The following is a 19,217-nucleotide window of genomic DNA, read 5'->3' as shown; positions in this document are numbered from 1 at the left end:
ATCCTTTCTCAAGACAGGAAAGCAGAACTGCACATAGTAGTCCAAATATAGCCTCACCAGTACCCTGCACAGTTGAGGCAGATGTAGACACCTATAGTGATACCCTACCATGATCCTGACCTTGCTGCTGGACCCCAGTGGCTCATCCCCCCCCCCACCCCCACCAAATCACCTCTTGCACTTCCCCATCCCCCTCTCCCTATTCTACTCCATCTGCCCCATTGAATTCCCCTCTTCCCAATCCCCTAAACCTCAGACCCTCTCATCTCCCCCTTCTCTCTACTGACCCCCTACTACCCCACTCCCCCCTGACCACCCCCTCACCCCACCTCAGACCTCCCTAACCCTCACCTCTCCACTCTGACCTCCATAAAACCCCACTTTCCTGTTCTGACTTCCCCACCTCCCCACCAACTCTCTACCTCCTCCCTCTGACCTCCTTAACCCTCCATCTCCTCCAAACACCTTCCACCACACTGATTTCCACTCTGACCCTTGCTTGGTCTTTACCATCCCCTCTGAGATGGAGCCCTCGGTCCTCAGTAAAGGCCTTACCTTTTTACTCCTCCACCCACAACTTGATGAGTTCTGCGCACGCCACAATACTGAACTCTTTTTGACACCTCCATCATCTCCAGGCCTACTTCCATGACCATGACTCTCCACCACCACACCCCCCCCCCCCCCCCCCCCCCCCACCGCCAGGACCCATTCTCCTACTTTAAGCCTTCTTCCTACTCTTCGACACCTCATCCTGGCCAGCTGTCTGCTCTGGATCTTTTATTTCCAATTGGTGCTGAGATATCAACCAGCTCAACTTCACCGCTCCTCTTTCTTATTCTAATCTTACCCCTTCTGAATGCTCTGCCCTCCACTCTCTCCATAACAATCCCAACCTCACCATCAAACCCATAGAAAAGAGTGGTGCTGTTGTGGTCTGGTCTACTGTCCTTGCTGAGGCCAGGTGGCAACTCTCAGACACTTCTTCTTACTTTCCACTTCCATAGGACCCCACCACAGCACATCAAACCAATGTCTCCCATACTAATTCCAACCTCTGGTCACCTCCTTCCCACGGCCACCAACTTCATTGTCTCCCATTCCCGCATAAACCCAAACATCAGGGAAGAACCATTGTTTCTGCTTGTCCCACTGAACTAGCTTCATCTTACCTTAACTCTATCCTTTCTCCCTTGGTCCAATCCCTCCCCACCTACATCTGCGATACCTCACATGCCCTCCATCTCTTCAATGACTTCAAATTCCCCGAAATGGATTGCCTCATCTTCAGAAGATGTTCAATCCCTTTATACCTCCATACCCCATAAAGTCTCAAAGCTCTGCATCTTTCTTGACAAGAGATCCAACCAGTCACCCTCTACCACCACCCTTCTCTGCCTGGCAGAACTTGTCCACCCTCTAAAATTCTTCTCCTTTGACTCATCTCACTTCCTTTAAACCAAAGGAGTAGCCATTGATGCTCACATGGATCCCAGCTAAGTCTGCCTGTTTGCAGCCTTTGTGAAGCAATCCATGCTGCAAGCCTACACAGACAAAGCCCCTACAGGCAAAGCCCCTCTACTTGTCTTCTGCCTCATTGATGACTACATCAGGGCTGCCTCATGCTCCTGTGATGAGCTCGTCAACCTCATTTACTTCATTGCCAAGTTGCATCTCAATCTCAAAATCACCTGGTCCATCTCTGACAACACTCTCCCCTTTCTGGATCTCTCTGTCTCCATCTCGGGAGACAAGCTTTCCACTGACATGTTTTACAATTCCACCAACTCCCACAACTACATTGACTACACTTCCTCACACCCTGTCTCTTGCAAGGATTTTATTCCCTTCTCACAATTTCTCCGATCCCGCCAAATCTGTTACCAAGATGAGGTCATCCAGTCCAGATGTTCCAAAATATCTGCGTTCTTCCACAAACGTGGCTTCCCCTCCACCACCATCAACTCAGCCTCACCTTCATCTCTTCCATTTCCTGCTCATCTGCCCTGGCCCCCAGATGAAACAAACACAGGATTCCTTCCCCTTGTCCTCACCTACCTCCCCACCAGCCTCCACATCCAACACATTATCATCTGAAATTTCCTTACGACAGTATCCTACTACCAGACACATCTTCCCCTCTCTGCCTTCTGGAGGGACCACTCCCTCCATGACTCCCTCGTACACTCATCCCTCCTGACCAATCACCACCCTCCAGCACTTTCTCCTGTGGCCACAGGAGGTGCCACACTTACACCCACCCCTCCTCCCTCACCACAGTCTGGGGCCCCAAACAGGCCTTTCAAGTGAAGAAACACTTCACTTGTGTATCTGTGAGAGTGATCTACTGCATCCAGTGATCCCTTTGTGGCCTTCTCTGCATTGGAGAGACTGTACTCAGATCGCTTCGCTGAGCACCTTCGCTCTGTCCGCACCAATGACAGGGACTTCCCAGTGGCAAACCATTTCATTTCTACACCCCAGCCCCATGCTCTCATGTCTGTCCATGGCTTCGTGCACTATCCCACCAAGATCACCCATAAATTGGAAGAACACCAGATGACATTAATATCAACTTCTTTGGTTTTTACTAACCTGCTTTCCTTTCCTTCTCGGTCTTCTTTCCCTCAGCTCTCCACTCCCTTCCCTATTTACGTAGCCATCCCCCCCTCCCCGTTTACTGCTGTGCCCTCCCTCCCTTCACCTATTACCCTGCCTTTGGGAGTGTGCTCTTCTTCTCACCCCACCCCCTTCCCCTTCTGTTTGGACAACTGCTTACATTGTTCCATACCTTGGTATAGGGCTCAAGCCTGAAACGTTAGTTATGTATCTTTATCTTTGCTATATAAAGGGCACAGTTTGACCTGCTGAGTTTCTCCAGCATTGTATTTTTACTTCAACCCACAGAGTCTGCAGACTGCAGTGATTTGCTTCTTAATGCAGCAGAACTTTCCTGCTCTCAAATTCAATCACCTGAAGGCCAACATCCCATTTGCCTTCTTGATTATCTGCTGCACCTGCAAACTAACATTTCGTGATTCCTGCACAATAACAACTTGGGTCTCTGTACTCGACAACATGCTGCAATTTTTCGCCATTTCTATTACTGGATGAATCCTAATACATGGCCTCGACTCGACCTGAAATACCAACATTTCCCCCTTGCAGAAGCAGCTCAACCTGCTGAGTTCCTCCAGTAGATTGTACTTTGCTTCTGGCAATCCCTAGCAACCACACCAGAGATCACCGAAGCTGACTGAGGACATCGAGCAGGGTAGAGCTAAGATCAGCCTGCACTACCATCTAGTGGAGCTGCAGTGCATGCACATACCAGGAGAAGCATCTTTATGATAGATAGTTTGTGTGTGTTTACATTGATACAAAGATAAGCGTATACAGAGCCGTTGTCATACCCACACTCCTGTTCGGCACTGAATCATGGGTCCTCTACCGGCATCACCTACGGCTCCTAGAACACTTCCACCAGCGTTGTCTCCGCTCCATCCTCAACATTCATTGGAGCGACTTCATCACCAACATCGAAGTATTCGAGATGGCAGAGGCCGACAGCATCGAATCACGCTGTTGAAGATCCAACGGCGCTGGGTAGGTCACGTCTCCAGAATGGAGGACCATCGCCTTCCCAAGATCGTGTTATATGGCGAGCTCTCCACTGGCCATCGTGTCAGAGGTGCACCAAAGAAGAGGTACAAGGACTGCCTAAAGAAATCTCTTGGTGCCTGCCACCTTGACCACCGCCAGTGGGCTGATCTCGCCTCCAACCGTGCATCTTGGCGCCTCACAGTTCGGCGGGCAGCAACCTCCTTTGAAGAAGACCGCAGAGTCCACCTCACTGACAAAAGACAAAGGAGGAAAAACCCAACACCCAACCCCAACCTACAAATTTTCCCCTGCAACCGCTGCAACCGTGTCTGCCTGTCCCGCATCGGACTTGTCAGCCATAAACGAGCCTGCAGCTGACGTGGACATTTACCCCTCCATAAATGTTCGTCCGCGAAGCCAAGCCAAAGAAAGAAACATTGACATGATCAAATGGAGGCAGTGCTTCGAAAAATGCCCCATCTGCAAGCTTTCTCCCAGCAGCCATTGACCCAACTAACCCCAACTGCTGCCTTTTTTATTTTCTTGGGAGTGAGATATGAATTATACACCAAGAAGGAATGCTCAGAACAAGGACTGTGTTTAATAGGAGGCTTTCGGAGAATTCACATTCTGCCAAGATCATTCTGTATCAGGAGCACTGTCCCATTCTATTCAAAATCTGGTTGTATCCCATGTAATCTATCTATGAAAGCACAGGTTTACAGATGTACATCAATGAACTGGAATAAATAAGAGTGAAGCACAGAAGTCTGCAGATGGTGTGATTGTAGTGAGAAAACAGAAATGCTGGAGGAACTCAGCAGATCTCGCAGCATCCAAAGGAGGTAAGAATATAAAACCAATATTTTGGGCCTGATACGAGTAAAAACCAGGCAGGCACCTGAATTAAAAATCTGGGGAGAAGGAAAGGAAAAAGGAGAAACATCAGGACGGCAGGAGATTCTAAGAGCAAAGATTTACTGGAGGAACTCAGTAGGTCAGACAGCATCTGCGGGTAGAAATGGTCAGTCAACAGTTTGCTTGGGACTGAGCATTTCTACTCACAGTTGCTACCTGACCTGCTGAGTCCCGCAGCAGCCCATTCTTTCCTCAAGATTCCAGCATTTGTATTTTCCCTGTTTCCCCCAAGTATGAAATGCCTGACATCTGTTTAGACTATGATTTTGCATGCCCCTTGCCCATTATAACACATGATATTTTGGTTGTTGCTCAGTGTAGACATCCAACAACGTTTCCTATGGCTGACACCAATGTCAGGGCAAGGAATGGGTCCTTGATCACAGGCCAAGTCTCTTTCCATTGTACAACTCCCTCATTTTCAGATTCATGGATCTCTGTACAAGTTCTCAGCTAATATGAGGAATTTGCAAGCAGAATGCACTTGAGATGAATGAAAATTTGGTTTTAGAAAGATTATTGGCCAACCTGTGTAGGGAGTGAGGTGCAGCACACAGCCATGCAGAGGGGAGAATAGTTACAAGATAGGGGTCTGGTTGAAGGGCAGTAAAATGGGAGTGAGCAGTCTGGGGAAAGTATAAAGTGAAGCCAAAGAGCTGAGGCACAGTAAGATAAGCAGCAGTGGCGCAAATTATGATACAATTTTCATTCGGTGCTAAAATACTTAAAGCTGTAATCCAAAGGCCCCTGGGTGATGTGGGTGAGATGACATCTGCTCTTCTCTCCAATGATGAGTAAATGACGGATTCTGGAGCCCGGGTCACTCAGAAGATCAAAAAGCCACCTGGCCCCCTCAACCCTGCCCTCCCATGCATCACAACCTAGCTGATGTACCACAGGGATTTTCTGGCACTTACAACAGGATCCCTCCCCACCAGCACCTTCCCCTATGGCTGCAGGAAGTGCCACATGTGCCCACACCTCCTCCATCACCACAGCCTGCAGGACTGATTTGCTGCATCTGGTGCTCCCTTTGTGATCTTCTCTTCATCAGAGAAACTGGGTGAAGATTGGGAGATCGCTTCAATGAGCACCTTCGCTCCTTCTGCACTAGTGACAGAGACCTCCCAGTAGCCAACCATTTCACACTCAAGTGTGTCCATGGCCTCGTAAACTGTCCCTCCAAGACCACCTGCAGATTGGAGGAATGACACCTGATTTTCACTCTGGGTACTCTCCAGCCAAATGGCATTAACATAGACTTTTCCGGTTTTATCTTCCCCACCCCTTCCCTTTCCCTCTCTATTCATCCAGCCACCCCTCCTCCCCTTGATCGCTGCTGACCCCTCTCTCCCTTCTCCACCTATCACCTTTTGCCTTTGCGACCTCTCTCCCTACTCTTTAGTTCGGACGCCTGCTGACATTTTTCCATACCTTGATGAAGAACTCAAGCCCAAAACATCAGTCATGTATTTTTATATTTGCTATATAAAGGCCAGTTACTCCAGCTTTGTCTTTTTACTACTACCACAGGCCTCTTTTGTGCCAATCCAATCGCCTTCAAGACCCTGATCTTTCAAAAATGTATTTACCTTCACTTCAAATGCTTCCAGTGACCTAGCCTCCACAGCTCTCTGGGGCAGGGCATTCCAGAGATTCAGCACTCTCTGTGAGAAGACATTACTACGTACTTCATTTTTTAAATGACCGACCCCTTATCCTGCAGCATTGATCCCTCATAGAGACCCTCCCACTCTAAAAACATCTCACCTGTTGTGGCCCCTAGGAACCTAGCATTTTTCATAACATCAGTCCTCATTCTGGTCTACATCATGCCTGGTCCATAGGGCTCCCGGACTGCAGCAGAGGAAAACCTACAGATCATTCAATGCCTCATCCATCCCCACCTCCCAACATATTCCACAAGCTGACCTCTTGGAACTATAGAACATTACAGCACAGAAACAGGCCATTCAGCCCATCTAGTCTGTGTCAAACTAATATTCTGCCTAGCCCAATAACCTCTACCTGGACCATAGCCCACCATACACCTCCCATCCATGTACCCATCCAAATTTTTCATAAATGTCAAAACCGAGCCTATATTCATTACTTCAGCTGGCAACTTGTTCTACACTCTCACCACCCTCTGCTCGAAGAAGTTCCCTTTAAACATTTCACCTTTCACCCTTAACCCAAGTACTCCAATTCTTGTCTCACCTAACTTCAGTAGCAAACGAATGATTGCATTTAATCTATCTATACTTTTCATAACTTTGTAAACCTCTATCAAATCTCCCCTCATTTTTCTATGCTCTACTGAATAAAGTCCTGACCTGCTTAACCTTTCCCTGTAATCAATAAGTATATCTTATTGATATACTTCCTGTAGTAAGCTGACCAAAACTGCAACCATACTCCAAATGTGGCCTGACCAATCTCTCATACAGTAATCAGCTCCATGGTCTACGAGGAGCACTTTTAATTCCCTTCATTGCCCTTCTTCCTCCAAGCTACCTACCAAGCACCTGTACCACGCCCAGCACTCCATCTGCCATTCATCACCTGAGGTAATGTCCAGTCCATGAATGAGGTTCCTCCACAACAAGGATTGGGTATCACTTCCTTCCTCCCCCAGCGACGTACCTGAGCCATGACCACCTGTGTCTGCTGCTGCTGCTGGAGGAGCTGAGACTGGAGCAGCTGCAAGTGGTGCTGGGATGCCAGTGGAGTCAACGAGGAGCAATGGCTGCCGGGAGATTGTGCCAGCTGCGAGGATGATGCAAAGGGAGTCCCTTCCCTGGAATTCTGCAGAAAGAGAGAACAACAAATCAGGAACTTTTTATTTAAAATTATCCCGACCAAATCAGAATAGAAAAATGTTTTTAATTGGTGGAAATGGGTGGTCAATACTCCCACCAATGACAACATTGTGAACAAAGTAGATTTTGAGTACACCTTTTAAATGTAACTACCCTCCATTCACTGCACTTTACTGCAGGTTACCCAGTTTTTAAAGACATTGGAGCAGAATTCAGCCATTTGGCCCATTGAGGCTGCTCTGCCATTCAAATCATGGCTGATGTATTTTTCCTCTCAATCCCATTCTCCTGCCTTGCTGGAAAATCATGCTATAGTTTGTTTTCTGTTTTCAAACAGATTGTTTAATGAGGAAATCAATATTCTATTCTGTAGAACAGACATTTTCCTTTGACAGTGTAGTGCTCTGTTAAAGTTAAATCTGCAGGACAGTCCATTCCTTGGACCTTCCTAAATTTTGCTCTCTATTCTTTCGGTGCTCTGGCAGTGAATTTCCATCAGCTATCAGGCTCTTGAAACTCACTGAACTACCCTGACCCTGAACTACTCTGGAGCCATCAAAAGATCTATTTACACCAGCCATTCTCAACCCATTTTTTGGCTATGACCCCTCTTGGACTCTGGTCAAAGTTTATGAGCCCCCTTCCCTGAGAAGCAGTCAAGTTTTGGTTTCTTCTGCACTTCCCTCCTACTGACTACATAAAAAAATTATTACATGAGGTGAAAAAGATTACAAGACTTTTATTAAAATGTGCTGTGGCCCCAGGGTTTTGGGGGGGGGGGTGCAAAGGACCACCGTTGGGAACAGCTGGTCCACACTATTGATACATCATTGCACTAACTCTAACTGCAAATATTCATCATTGCTTTTCTATTTATTTCCTCCTTCTCTGACTCATGGTGTAGTATGACAACTTAATGTAAACTGTGGCTGTTGGTTCATTTTACGTACCTATGTAGTTGCAGAAAGAAAGAAATTCTGGAGCATGGTACATTGTATACGACAATAAACTGTCATAACAATCCTGCACCAAAATAGGCAGGTGGAAGCTGAACATCTCTGTGTCTGCTTCATGGGCAGAACTTGAGGATCCTTTGATAAGAGATTGAGCATGGGATGAGGACATAGTTATAGTGAGGCATCTGGGCTGAAGTGAACTGGGATCTGAAAACTAGACAAACCTCTACTGGAATGCATCTGCTGGGCAGTGCCGCAAGGATCGCCAATATAAAGTCAGGGAAACCATTACAATAATAATCTGTGCAGATTTAATATAATACAAAATGTTAATCTCTCTCTAATAAGTGGGTGATTCGCACAGCCTTCTATGTTCCTTCCTGACTTTCCCAAGAAGATGCAAGAACACTGATTAATGTCATACTGATCCTGATGTCCCCCTCTTCCACCAATGCATCTGCCTCCAGAATGCACTTGTAGTATCCTACAAGTCAGCATTCATGCTGATATATTACAAGAACCTCGTGACTATGCAATTATGCTAAGTCATTAACCTCATTGCTTTATGTCAATGATCTGGTGCATAATTAGTACACAAGGAATGTCCACTAGAACCATATATGGTAAAATATAAGCTCTGTACAGCTATGACTGATCTGCCTTGGAATGTGACTTGACCACCATTTGGTCCATGTGCTATGTGAATAAAACACTTGAGTTTTAGATCTCACTATTAAGTCATGGGTGCCTTGCCTCTGTTCTTTTGACTGTGTACATTAACTACTGGAACTTTAAACTATACTCAGCTCCTCCAGTACACAAAAACACTAAAGTTAACAGCCAAGCCTGCAAACTCCACACCTGGACAAACATGAGCGATATCAGAGCCACAAGAGCAGCGTCACCTCCAAATCACTGAACAGTTACAGCTCTGGAAGAGGCAATTTGGTCCATTAACCACACCAAATCCACATGAAAAAAAATCCAGCTAGGTCCATTCCCCTGCCTTCTTCCTATGGCCCTGAAAATTGACCCTCTCGGATATCTTCCCACTTTTCCATTAAACGTTGCAACTGAATCTGCCTCGGCAACTTTACTCACTGTGAAAAAACATTTTTCGTCATGACATTTGGGTTTTTTTGGTCAATCAAATTCCCTTGCAAGAACTGGCCTGGACATGCATTGTGCACAGATTCACTTCACAAACCAGAACAGTTCAAAAAGGTGGTTCCCTAACACCTTTGAGGTTAATAAGTGCTGGTACAAACCAAAAATGTCCACAGATCGAGAGAGTGGTTTCAAAAATCAATCAAGATACCTGTAATGAGATTATCCCGAGAATTTATTAACTATATAATCAGACCAATGTCCCTGGAACTCACAAATCCTATCGCCCTCACCTGTTCTTTCTCCAGTTGATTTTGAAACCCTCGGCAAAATTAAGGAATAAAATGTTAAATAAGAAACATTGTTAAATATTTTGTTTTCCAAACCTTTGACAGTTGCCAGCTTCACTACAGCAGGGTGCAAACATAAATGTCCCTCTGCATGTCTGATTGGAAGAGCTTCCCAAATGAACTCCAGCCAAAGAGTCAACTCCAGTTCAGTGCAAGAGCTGGAGAAGGTCTAGGATTGAGACCACACATTCATCTTACTTTGCAACTGACTCTCCAATACATTCTAAACCTCCCGTGACCCTCCTCCTGAACCCAAGTCACCTCTGGTTTTTATTTGTGCCACAACTGACCTCACCTCATCTCAACTACATGACCTAGTTCCAGCATCCTTATTCTGTTAATTTGCAGACCATCCCAACTTAGCTCCTGGGCCCCACATTAATTATAAATGACTATAATAGTTCACCTCTCAACTCAACCTTACGAAGGATCAATAACCCAAAATTTTTTCCTTCCATACACATCCAACTTATTTCCAGCAACCTCTGCAATCAATCCAATTTTACAAATTTCTTGAAGTCTGGATAATTGTTAGTGACATGGAAATATTATCAGCATTGTGGATAGGACAGAGACCGGGAATAGTTCAGACCACATTCCGATTACTCACTGGTGATATCGTGAGAATAATCCCAAGAGAGGAAGAGAGTGAGAGAGAAGAAATTCAAGAGCTCAAGGCTTTGGCTGCTATAGGAATGGCTGCCAATTTTTAAAATATTTGAATATGATGGGGGAGGGGAGGAATTGGAGTCATGGAGCATGAAGCATAGAACAGGCTCTTCGGCCCAACTTTTTCATCCTGATCAAGGTGGTATTCTGGGCTAGAACCATTTGCCTGAATTTGGGCCACATCCTTCAAAGCCCTTCATAGATCAGTCTTTTGGACATCAAAAATCATATCCACCCCTTTAATTTCCTCTGGCAATTTATCCCAGATACAGACTATGCTCAGAGTGAAAAAGTTGCCCCTCAGGTCACTCTAACTTTTCCCTTTAAACCTATGCTCTCTAGTTCTAGTGTGGCATACACTGAATAAAAAAACCAAGCATTAATTTTATTCCTGCCCCTCATGGTTTTAGAAACCTCTATTTTTCTTCTGGCTATCCATCCCACAGGATGATGATGATTCCTTTCAGTCAGTTTGTGGGTTTTGGAAAGGAACAGCGTGTGTGTGAATGAATTTAGGTGAGTAGGGTTTGCCAAGTCCAGACCCATCCTCTTGACATCCCCTCTAGTATCCAGTGGCATGATGAGGTCTAAGAGGGCTGGGGAAGTTTTGTTGCAATAAATGGCCCGACTAAGCTTTGATTTCCATGCTTCATAGCACATGTTTGCTTGGTGACCATTAACCCTACGAGAGTATTCGTCCACCCTTTGACAGGTCTTGTTTTCCATCCTGCAGGGTGTCTCGCCACCCTCCTCACCAGGCAGGCATGGAGGAGGAGCTGGTTTAGTCACCGATCATCCAACCATGCAAGAGCATAAACCTCTCTAACAGTGGTGGTTAAATGGTGGCTCATGAGCTTCATGCAGCTCTTCGAACATATAATATGTGGCTTGCAGATACAGATTGGCTGGTGAGATAATAGTGCTCCCAAAGCCACGCTGTGACACTCCAGACCAGAAGGTACTGTACCAGGATGGTCACAGCCTGGACTGTGCAACAAAGAGAGGGTGTGGGCACTGGAGGAACTGCTCCTGCAGAGGAGCAAAGCGAACAGTGCACATTGGGAGACCGGTTCTCCTCGCCTAAGCGCAGCCAACTTGGGGTGCGTGGTTGGAGGGTCGAGCAAGGCGGAGGGTCCTCTGCAGGGAGTGGCTCCAGAGATTGGGAAGGCCCTCCGGTGTCCGTCCAGGCCCTCCGGTGTCCGTCCAGGCCCTCCGGTGTCCGTCCAGGCCCTCCGGTGTCCGTCCAGGCCCTCCGGTGTCCGTCCAGGCCCTCCGGTGTCCGTCCAGGCCCTCCGGTGTCCGTCCAGGCCCTCCGGTGTCCGTCCAGGCCCTCCGGTGTCCGTCCAGGCCCTCCGGTGTCCGTCCAGGCCCTCCGGTGTCCGTCCAGGCCCTCCGGTGTCCGTCCAGGCCCTCCGGTGTCCGTCCAGGCCCTCCGGTGTCCGTCCAGGCCCTCCGGTGTCCGTCCAGGCCCTCCGGTGTCCGTCCAGGCCCTCCGGTGTCCGTCCAGGCCCTCCGGTGTCCGTCCAGGCCCTCCGGTGTCCGTCCAGGCCCTCCGGTGTCCGTCCAGGCCCTCCGGTGTCCGTCCAGGCCCTCCGGTGTCCGTCCAGGCCCTCCGGTGTCCGTCCAGGCCCTCCGGTGTCCGTCCAGGCCCTCCGGTGTCCGTCCAGGCCCTCCGGTGTCCGTCCAGGCCCTCCGGTGTCCGTCCAGGCCCTCCGGTGTCCGTCCAGGCCCTCCGGTGTCCGTCCAGGCCCTCCGGTGTCCGTCCAGGCCCTCCGGTGTCCGTCCAGGCCCTCCGGTGTCCGTCCAGGCCCTCCGGTGTCCGTCCAGGCCCTCCGGTGTCCGTCCAGGCCCTCCGGTGTCCGTCCAGGCCCTCCGGTGTCCGTCCAGGCCCTCCGGTGTCCGTCCAGGCCCTCCGGTGTCCGTCCAGGCCCTCCGGTGTCCGTCCAGGCCCTCCGGTGTCCGTCCAGGCCCTCCGGTGTCCGTCCAGGCCCTCCGGTGTCCGTCCAGGCCCTCCGGTGTCCGTCCAGGCCCTCCGGTGTCCGTCCAGGCCCTCCGGTGTCCGTCCAGGCCCTCCGGTGTCCGTCCAGGCCCTCCGGTGTCCGTCCAGGCCCTCCGGTGTCCGTCCAGGCCCTCCGGTGTCCGTCCAGGCCCTCCGGTGTCCGTCCAGGCCCTCCGGTGTCCGTCCAGGCCCTCCGGTGTCCGTCCAGGCCCTCCGGTGTCCGTCCAGGCCCTCCGGTGTCCGTCCAGGCCCTCCGGTGTCCGTCCAGGCCCTCCGGTGTCCGTCCAGGCCCTCCGGTGTCCGTCCAGGCCCTCCGGTGTCCGTCCAGGCCCTCCGGTGTCCGTCCAGGCCCTCCGGTGTCCGTCCAGGCCCTCCGGTGTCCGTCCAGGCCCTCCGGTGTCCGTCCAGGCCCTCCGGTGTCCGTCCAGGCCCTCCGGTGTCCGTCCAGGCCCTCCGGTGTCCGTCCAGGCCCTCCGGTGTCCGTCCAGGCCCTCCGGTGTCCGTCCAGGCCCTCCGGTGTCCGTCCAGGCCCTCCGGTGTCCGTCCAGGCCCTCCGGTGTCCGTCCAGGCCCTCCGGTGTCCGTCCAGGCCCTCCGGTGTCCGTCCAGGCCCTCCGGTGTCCGTCCAGGCCCTCCGGTGTCCGTCCAGGCCCTCCGGTGTCCGTCCAGGCCCTCCGGTGTCCGTCCAGGCCCTCCGGTGTCCGTCCAGGCCCTCCGGTGTCCGTCCAGGCCCTCCGGTGTCCGTCCAGGCCCTCCGGTGTCCGTCCAGGCCCTCCGGTGTCCGTCCAGGCCCTCCGGTGTCCGTCCAGGCCCTCCGGTGTCCGTCCAGGCCCTCCGGTGTCCGTCCAGGCCCTCCGGTGTCCGTCCAGGCCCTCCGGTGTCCGTCCAGGCCCTCCGGTGTCCGTCCAGGCCCTCCGGTGTCCGTCCAGGCCCTCCGGTGTCCGTCCAGGCCCTCCGGTGTCCGTCCAGGCCCTCCGGTGTCCGTCCAGGCCCTCCGGTGTCCGTCCAGGCCCTCCGGTGTCCGTCCAGGCCCTCCGGTGTCCGTCCAGGCCCTCCGGTGTCCGTCCAGGCCCTCCGGTGTCCGTCCAGGCCCTCCGGTGTCCGTCCAGGCCCTCCGGTGTCCGTCCAGGCCCTCCGGTGTCCGTCCAGGCCCTCCGGTGTCCGTCCAGGCCCTCCGGTGTCCGTCCAGGCCCTCCGGTGTCCGTCCAGGTCCTCCGGTGTCCGTCCAGGTCCTCTGGTGGGGAGGAGGGTTTGGGTGGGGTGGGGGGGAAGGGAAAGCAGGATGACGGAGATGGGGAGGAGAGACTGGAGGAGATTCCCATTGTGGATCTCATCCATGTGCCAAGCCGGGACAAAACTGGAGCTGGCAGCAGCAGTGAAGGACCTGTCATAGCCATGGGTAAGTCCTGGCCCCACCGGATGGACAGTGAGCACCAGACAGGGGAGAGGTGAGACCACTCTATACCCCAGCCTCCCCTCCCAGCAGCTACTACCCCCATCCCACCAGTGACTGAGAAGAGGGGAGCAGAGGATGGGACAGGGAGGAGCAGAGATGTGGGCCCTCTGGTCTCACCTGTTGCAGGAAGCAGCTTTGCATCTGGTCATTTCCAACATCATGTGCTCGGCTGTGGATACTGCAATTGTACAGGTATCAGCAGACACCATTGTCAGCAGTGTTCCCGAAGAGAATGCATTAGAAACAGGAAGGGAAGTCGTCCATCCAGCCCATCGAGCCTGCTCCCATATTCAATGAGATCAAGCAGATCTGACTATGGACCCAGCTCCACTTTCCCCATAATGCTTAATTCCCCTGCGATGCAAAAATCTCTTACTGTATCTTAAATATATGTAATGAAGCAGCCTCTACTGCTTCCTTGGGCAGAGATTTGCACAGAAAGACAGTCAGGATTTTGAAAATATTGCTATGTACTTATTGATTATTGAAAGTAATACAAATTAACAGTTGAAAAATTACGTGAATAAATATTATTATTTCTTAATACTTATGCATTTTTGAAACAAAATATGCATGCAAGATTAAAAATGAATGTAATATTTTTTCATGTCTTGTGACTCTCAAATATCTGAAATTTATCATACATAGCTCTTACATGAAGCAAGTTTTGGCCACCATGCTCTACAAGGTCATTCCTTGGCCTCCTACACTTCAGGGAATAAAGACCCAGCCAATCCAACCTCTGCCTATACTAGGGGTCTCCAAAATGGTCTATATTGACCCCTGGGAGTTGATGGGACAATCCAATGAACCCATAAATGCCAGGAGGCTGAAAGGGGCTCGATAAACGGCCAAGGGGAAGGGGGGGTCGATTGAACTTTTGAAAACAGAATCTATAGTAGGGGTGCCCAAACTCTTGCGAGAGCTGGCCTTGGCGGCTGTCATGTTTTGTTTTGCTTCGGCCTCTTAAAAGTAGAGCGTGAAGTACTGACAGAGTGGAGAAGGAGGTATGTGTCCAACACCGTTCAACTGCATCCGGTGCTACCACACACCTCCCACCCCCTTCCAGCACTGCCACCACCCCAAGGATTCTATGCCTGGGAGTCAATGAGGTACCAAGGATTTCATGAAGGGTTTGATGGTCCAACAGGTTTGAGGACCCTTGGCCTAGGACAAGCCTTCTAGTCACAGCAACATCCTGGTTCAATCTCCTTTTCACCCATTCCAATCTTGAGATCCTTCCTAAAGCTGGGGGACCTGAACTGCACACAGTCCTCTCAGTGTGGTCTCACCACTACTTTGTACAGATGTATCCTGAAGTCCCAACATGTGCCCAGTGAAGGAAAGCACATTAAACACCTTCTTCACTACTCTGCCTTACTGACTTGCCATTTTCATGGCACCTATACCCTCAATGTCTCTGTTCTGAAGTTTAGAATGGGGGGTACGAAGAAATCTCAGAATCATATGAAAGAGAATTTCAAAGATAGGAAGGGACAAGACCATGAAATGATATGAAAACAAGGTTGTGAATTTTAATATCAGGGCATAACTTAACTGGGAATAACAGTGCATTAATTAGAAATCGGTTTTTGCAGCTGATAGGAAAAATTTTTTGATGTCACATCCTGGTAAAAAGGCATGAATTTCAAAGAGCTTCAAATGCCGAGACTTTGGACATCAAAAGTGTTGAAATACTAGAAATATAAATCATAGTCCAAGTAATGGCAGTCCAGTGATAAGGACAATCACAATGAAATCAATGTTCAGGCAGCAGAAGGTGGAGTTCATGAAGGTAGAAAACAAGGTATTGTCTAGAGGCAAAGCAGGTCTTTGTAATCCTCCAGCGCAAGAGCCAAATAGGTTGAGACAATTGAATCAAGCCAGCTCTCAGTAAGCCACTGAGATTCCACATCAAGACAATTTCTTGCCCTAGTGAAACTGTAAGTTAAATGGGGGGAGGCGGGGGGCAGCACTGGCCCCACAGTTCAAGCAGCCTGCATTCATTCCTGACCTTGGCTGCAGTCTGTCTGTGTGGAGTTTGCACACATCCCTGTGATCTCATGGGCTTCCTCAGTGCTCCAGTTTTCTCCCACGTCCTACAGGTTGGAAGGTTCAATTGGTCACTGTAAATATTTCTGAGTGAGTGGTACAGTCTGATGGGGAGACCTGGTGGAATGCAGACAAAGTAAAATGGGTTGGTGTAAATGCGGGCTTGATGGATGCTTTGACTTGAGTGGACTCTGCTTTCAAGGTGCTGTTTCATCTGGAATGTACTTTGAAATGTCCCAGAAAGAATGTGAGAGGTACTAAATATTTCCTCATTAAATCTACCTGTAACATTCAGCGCACAAGTACTGAAAATATTCAGTATGCCAATTACTAATCAATGATCGAAAACAGTAATTATCTTCTGAAGACAGAATGAATTGAAAGCACCTGGTAATTTCTCTCTTTGAAGAATTGTGTGGATTTATCGATTTCCAGCTCAGTACCATCAGACTCATTGATGCCATGAAATTCGTTACTCCTGTTCACTTCCCCATTCGTCTCTGCTCGTGGTAACTGGCAGCCTGCTTAAAGTAAGTGAGATAAGCTGGTGCTGAAGAAAATGCTGTTCATGGTATTGATTACAATTAAACACACTGGATACATCAGTTAAAATGAGTGACTCTCAATCATTAAGGCTTATATAACCACCTGGTACACAAGTGTATCAACACAGATATGGCCATGACAGTCCTATACAAACCACCTCCCACCTCTCTTCAACTCACTCCAGAAGTGGATCCAATGCGTTCTGCATAAATGGTTAGAGACTCTCTTGAAATACATGCAGGTTCCACTTACCTTTACCATCTTCCTGTACTTCATTCTAACTGGCCTCTGCGTAAAGAAGCCTTTACTAAAATTCTTAGTGGCTTGGTACCCATCTGATATGAATGACCTCTGGCTTTGCATGCCCTCCTAATCAGAAAGACTACCTCTAAATTAACGCCATCCAATTTTTTCATTATTTATGACTTCTATTATTATAACATCCCACCACCACCACCACTTTTCAAGAAAAGGTCACACCTAATTACTTATTTCTGGTAGATATATTCTGACTTACAGCAGGTTTCCACAAGTCATTTCCTGCTTTCTGCAGCACCTGTGTCCATCTAATACTATGGAGAAGAGACTCTGCATGGTGGCCCATCTGCGGTTCCCATCAAAGTGAGTCAACATTTGCTCATTCCATTTTTAGAACAAGCCGAGCTCTTCTACTCCTCATTCTGCCCACCACAAGAATGTTTTTTTTTCTCTCTCTCTCTCTGCACGGCTCAGAACACCTTCTTCCACTCTGAACCACTGATGCCAACCAACCAGCAACTTCACACAAATCATTACATGAAGGAGCAATGGTTCTGTCACATTCTGTAACCCAAGCAGCTCTGAGTGGCTAAACACCCACTGAATTCAAAAGCTCTCCCAATTCTGGATCAGAGTTATCACAGTTTGTAGGACTGCACATGAGTGGCTGAATTTACCTGTAGGAGGATGTTCTGTTGCGGTGTCTCTTGTGCCCTCAGCATTCTGCTCCACGTGCTGTAAACTCAGCTTATGGCAGACTTCGAAGGCTTGTCCCACTGTACGAACAATACGCATTGCTTGGCTCTAAGGCAAAAACATTGTGTTTTGTGTGAAAATTTACAAATCATCCATTCATAATAACTTTTTATAATATTGCTTGTGTTAGTATTTCTCCAACACTCTGATGTTGCATGTCTAAACTAAATCACACAATAACTGCAGTGTCCTCTCAGATTCAAGATGGAGCAAGCCAGTGAAAGTGGCCTAGGAAAAACCACAGATGTTGTAAATCTGAAATAAAAACCAGAAATCCTGGAACCACTCAGAAAATCAGGCAGGATTAGCGGCCAGAGAAACACAACAAACATTTCAGATTGATGTTACATGAGGACTGGGAAACGTTAGAGAGCAATAACACTTAACTTATTCCAGTTCCAATGATAGGTTCATCCACCTGTAACTACAATTCTGTTTCTCTCTTCACACAAACTGCATGGCCTGCTGAGAATCTCAAACATTCTGTGGAATAAGCTTCGCTTGCCTGCCAACCTGGCCAGGGAGAAGGATCAAGTCACACGTTCCACAGCCATTGAGGTTAAAAAAAAATGGCAGAACTACTGTAACAACAGCTCTGCCGCTGGTGTGTAACCGTGGGGAGTGGAGACACAATGCTTTCCCATGGGGACCAACTGCCATTGACTCTGTACAGGCTTTAAACAGCTTGCTAAAGGAGCAGATGCTGGTTTATTTTAAAATCATGGGCCCAAGATGGCGGCACCTACGATCGGCAGCAGCCATGAGGGGTTGCAGACTCCAGGGAAGCAGAGGCACCAGAAAACAGGGAGACCCCCCCCCCACCCATTTGAGAAGGAGAACAAGAGGAGATAACCCATGGGACAGTAACCACAGTGGTGGACCAATGAGGGGCTCTGATCTGAAGAATGCAGTGGCGGCAGGCTATGGTGACCCAAGACGAGGAACCCACACAGGTGGCAGGCGACAGTGGTCAAGGAACTCACGCCAGGCTGCAGGAGACTGGCTCGTAACTGGCTGAAGGGGTACCAGGTATTGAAAATGAGATGCCAGAGGGTGCTGAGGCAACGGAGGTCTTCGTGGTTGTGTCGGGGGGGGGGGGGGTTTGGATCTTGAGCTAGGATTACAGTGGATAAAAAGAGATTTTGTGTAATATTACATTTTTCTGTTTTATTACATGACAATAAAAGAATCTTGAATCTTGTACAAGTTCTCCTATGGTTCAACTCTTGTCAGAGCACTAGGTAGGTCTAGTAATAAATAGTTCACTTAACCCACAACATCGTGTCAGCAACTATGCTCCGCAAGCCTCCTGCCACCTTCTTCCTTCATGAGCTTTCTACTGGATCTACTATATGTTATCTCCCTCCTGAGGGAGCAAGTTCCACATTCTCAATATTGCAACATAGAAAATCCTGCAGGAGGCATCGTAGGAAAGATGGCAAGCTGTTTCCACTAGTGGGAGGACCCCGAACAAGGTTAATCATTACAGGATTAAGGGCAGTGAGAAGTGAAGTGCAGGCAAACGTCATTTTGCAGAGGGCAGCAAATCCCTGGCCATTTCCACCCTGAAGAGTTGGTGGGGACCAGATCATTGGAGGCATTGATCCATATTTAAAAGACCAGGGAAATGAGGGTGATGGGGCACAGAAGGGGAGGCAAGCCCAAGGGTAAATCAGCCATGAGCAGAACGAATGGAGGAGCAGGTTTCAGGGCTAACTCCTACTCA

At 49.0% G+C, this 19,217-nt stretch overlaps 1 protein-coding gene across 4 annotated transcripts in view; it reads right to left on the bottom strand.

Annotated features, from left to right (window-relative positions):
* Positions 1–19,217, bottom strand: part of LOC138737194 (carboxyl-terminal PDZ ligand of neuronal nitric oxide synthase protein) — a 144,244-nt gene that overhangs the window by 10,678 nt on the left and 114,349 nt on the right. For 3 of the 4 annotated variants that reach the window (XM_069887856.1, XM_069887865.1, XM_069887839.1), the window contains 3 exons: positions 17,413–17,539; positions 16,319–16,455; positions 7,168–7,329 (listed from right to left, as the gene is read on the bottom strand). In XM_069887856.1, coding sequence (XP_069743957.1) covers positions 7,168–7,329; positions 16,319–16,455; positions 17,413–17,539 — 426 coding nt within the window. The remainder of the gene's footprint in view (positions 1–7,167; positions 7,330–16,318; positions 16,456–17,412; positions 17,540–19,217) is intronic. The other variant, XM_069887850.1, reaches the window with a different exon arrangement.

This window comes from Narcine bancroftii, chromosome 1, assembly GCF_036971445.1.
Source record: "Narcine bancroftii isolate sNarBan1 chromosome 1, sNarBan1.hap1, whole genome shotgun sequence".
Lineage (NCBI taxonomy): Eukaryota > Metazoa > Chordata > Chondrichthyes > Torpediniformes > Narcinidae > Narcine > Narcine bancroftii.
The sequence above is the reverse complement of the archived record's forward strand: the minus strand, read 5'-3'. Positions and strand labels throughout refer to the sequence as shown.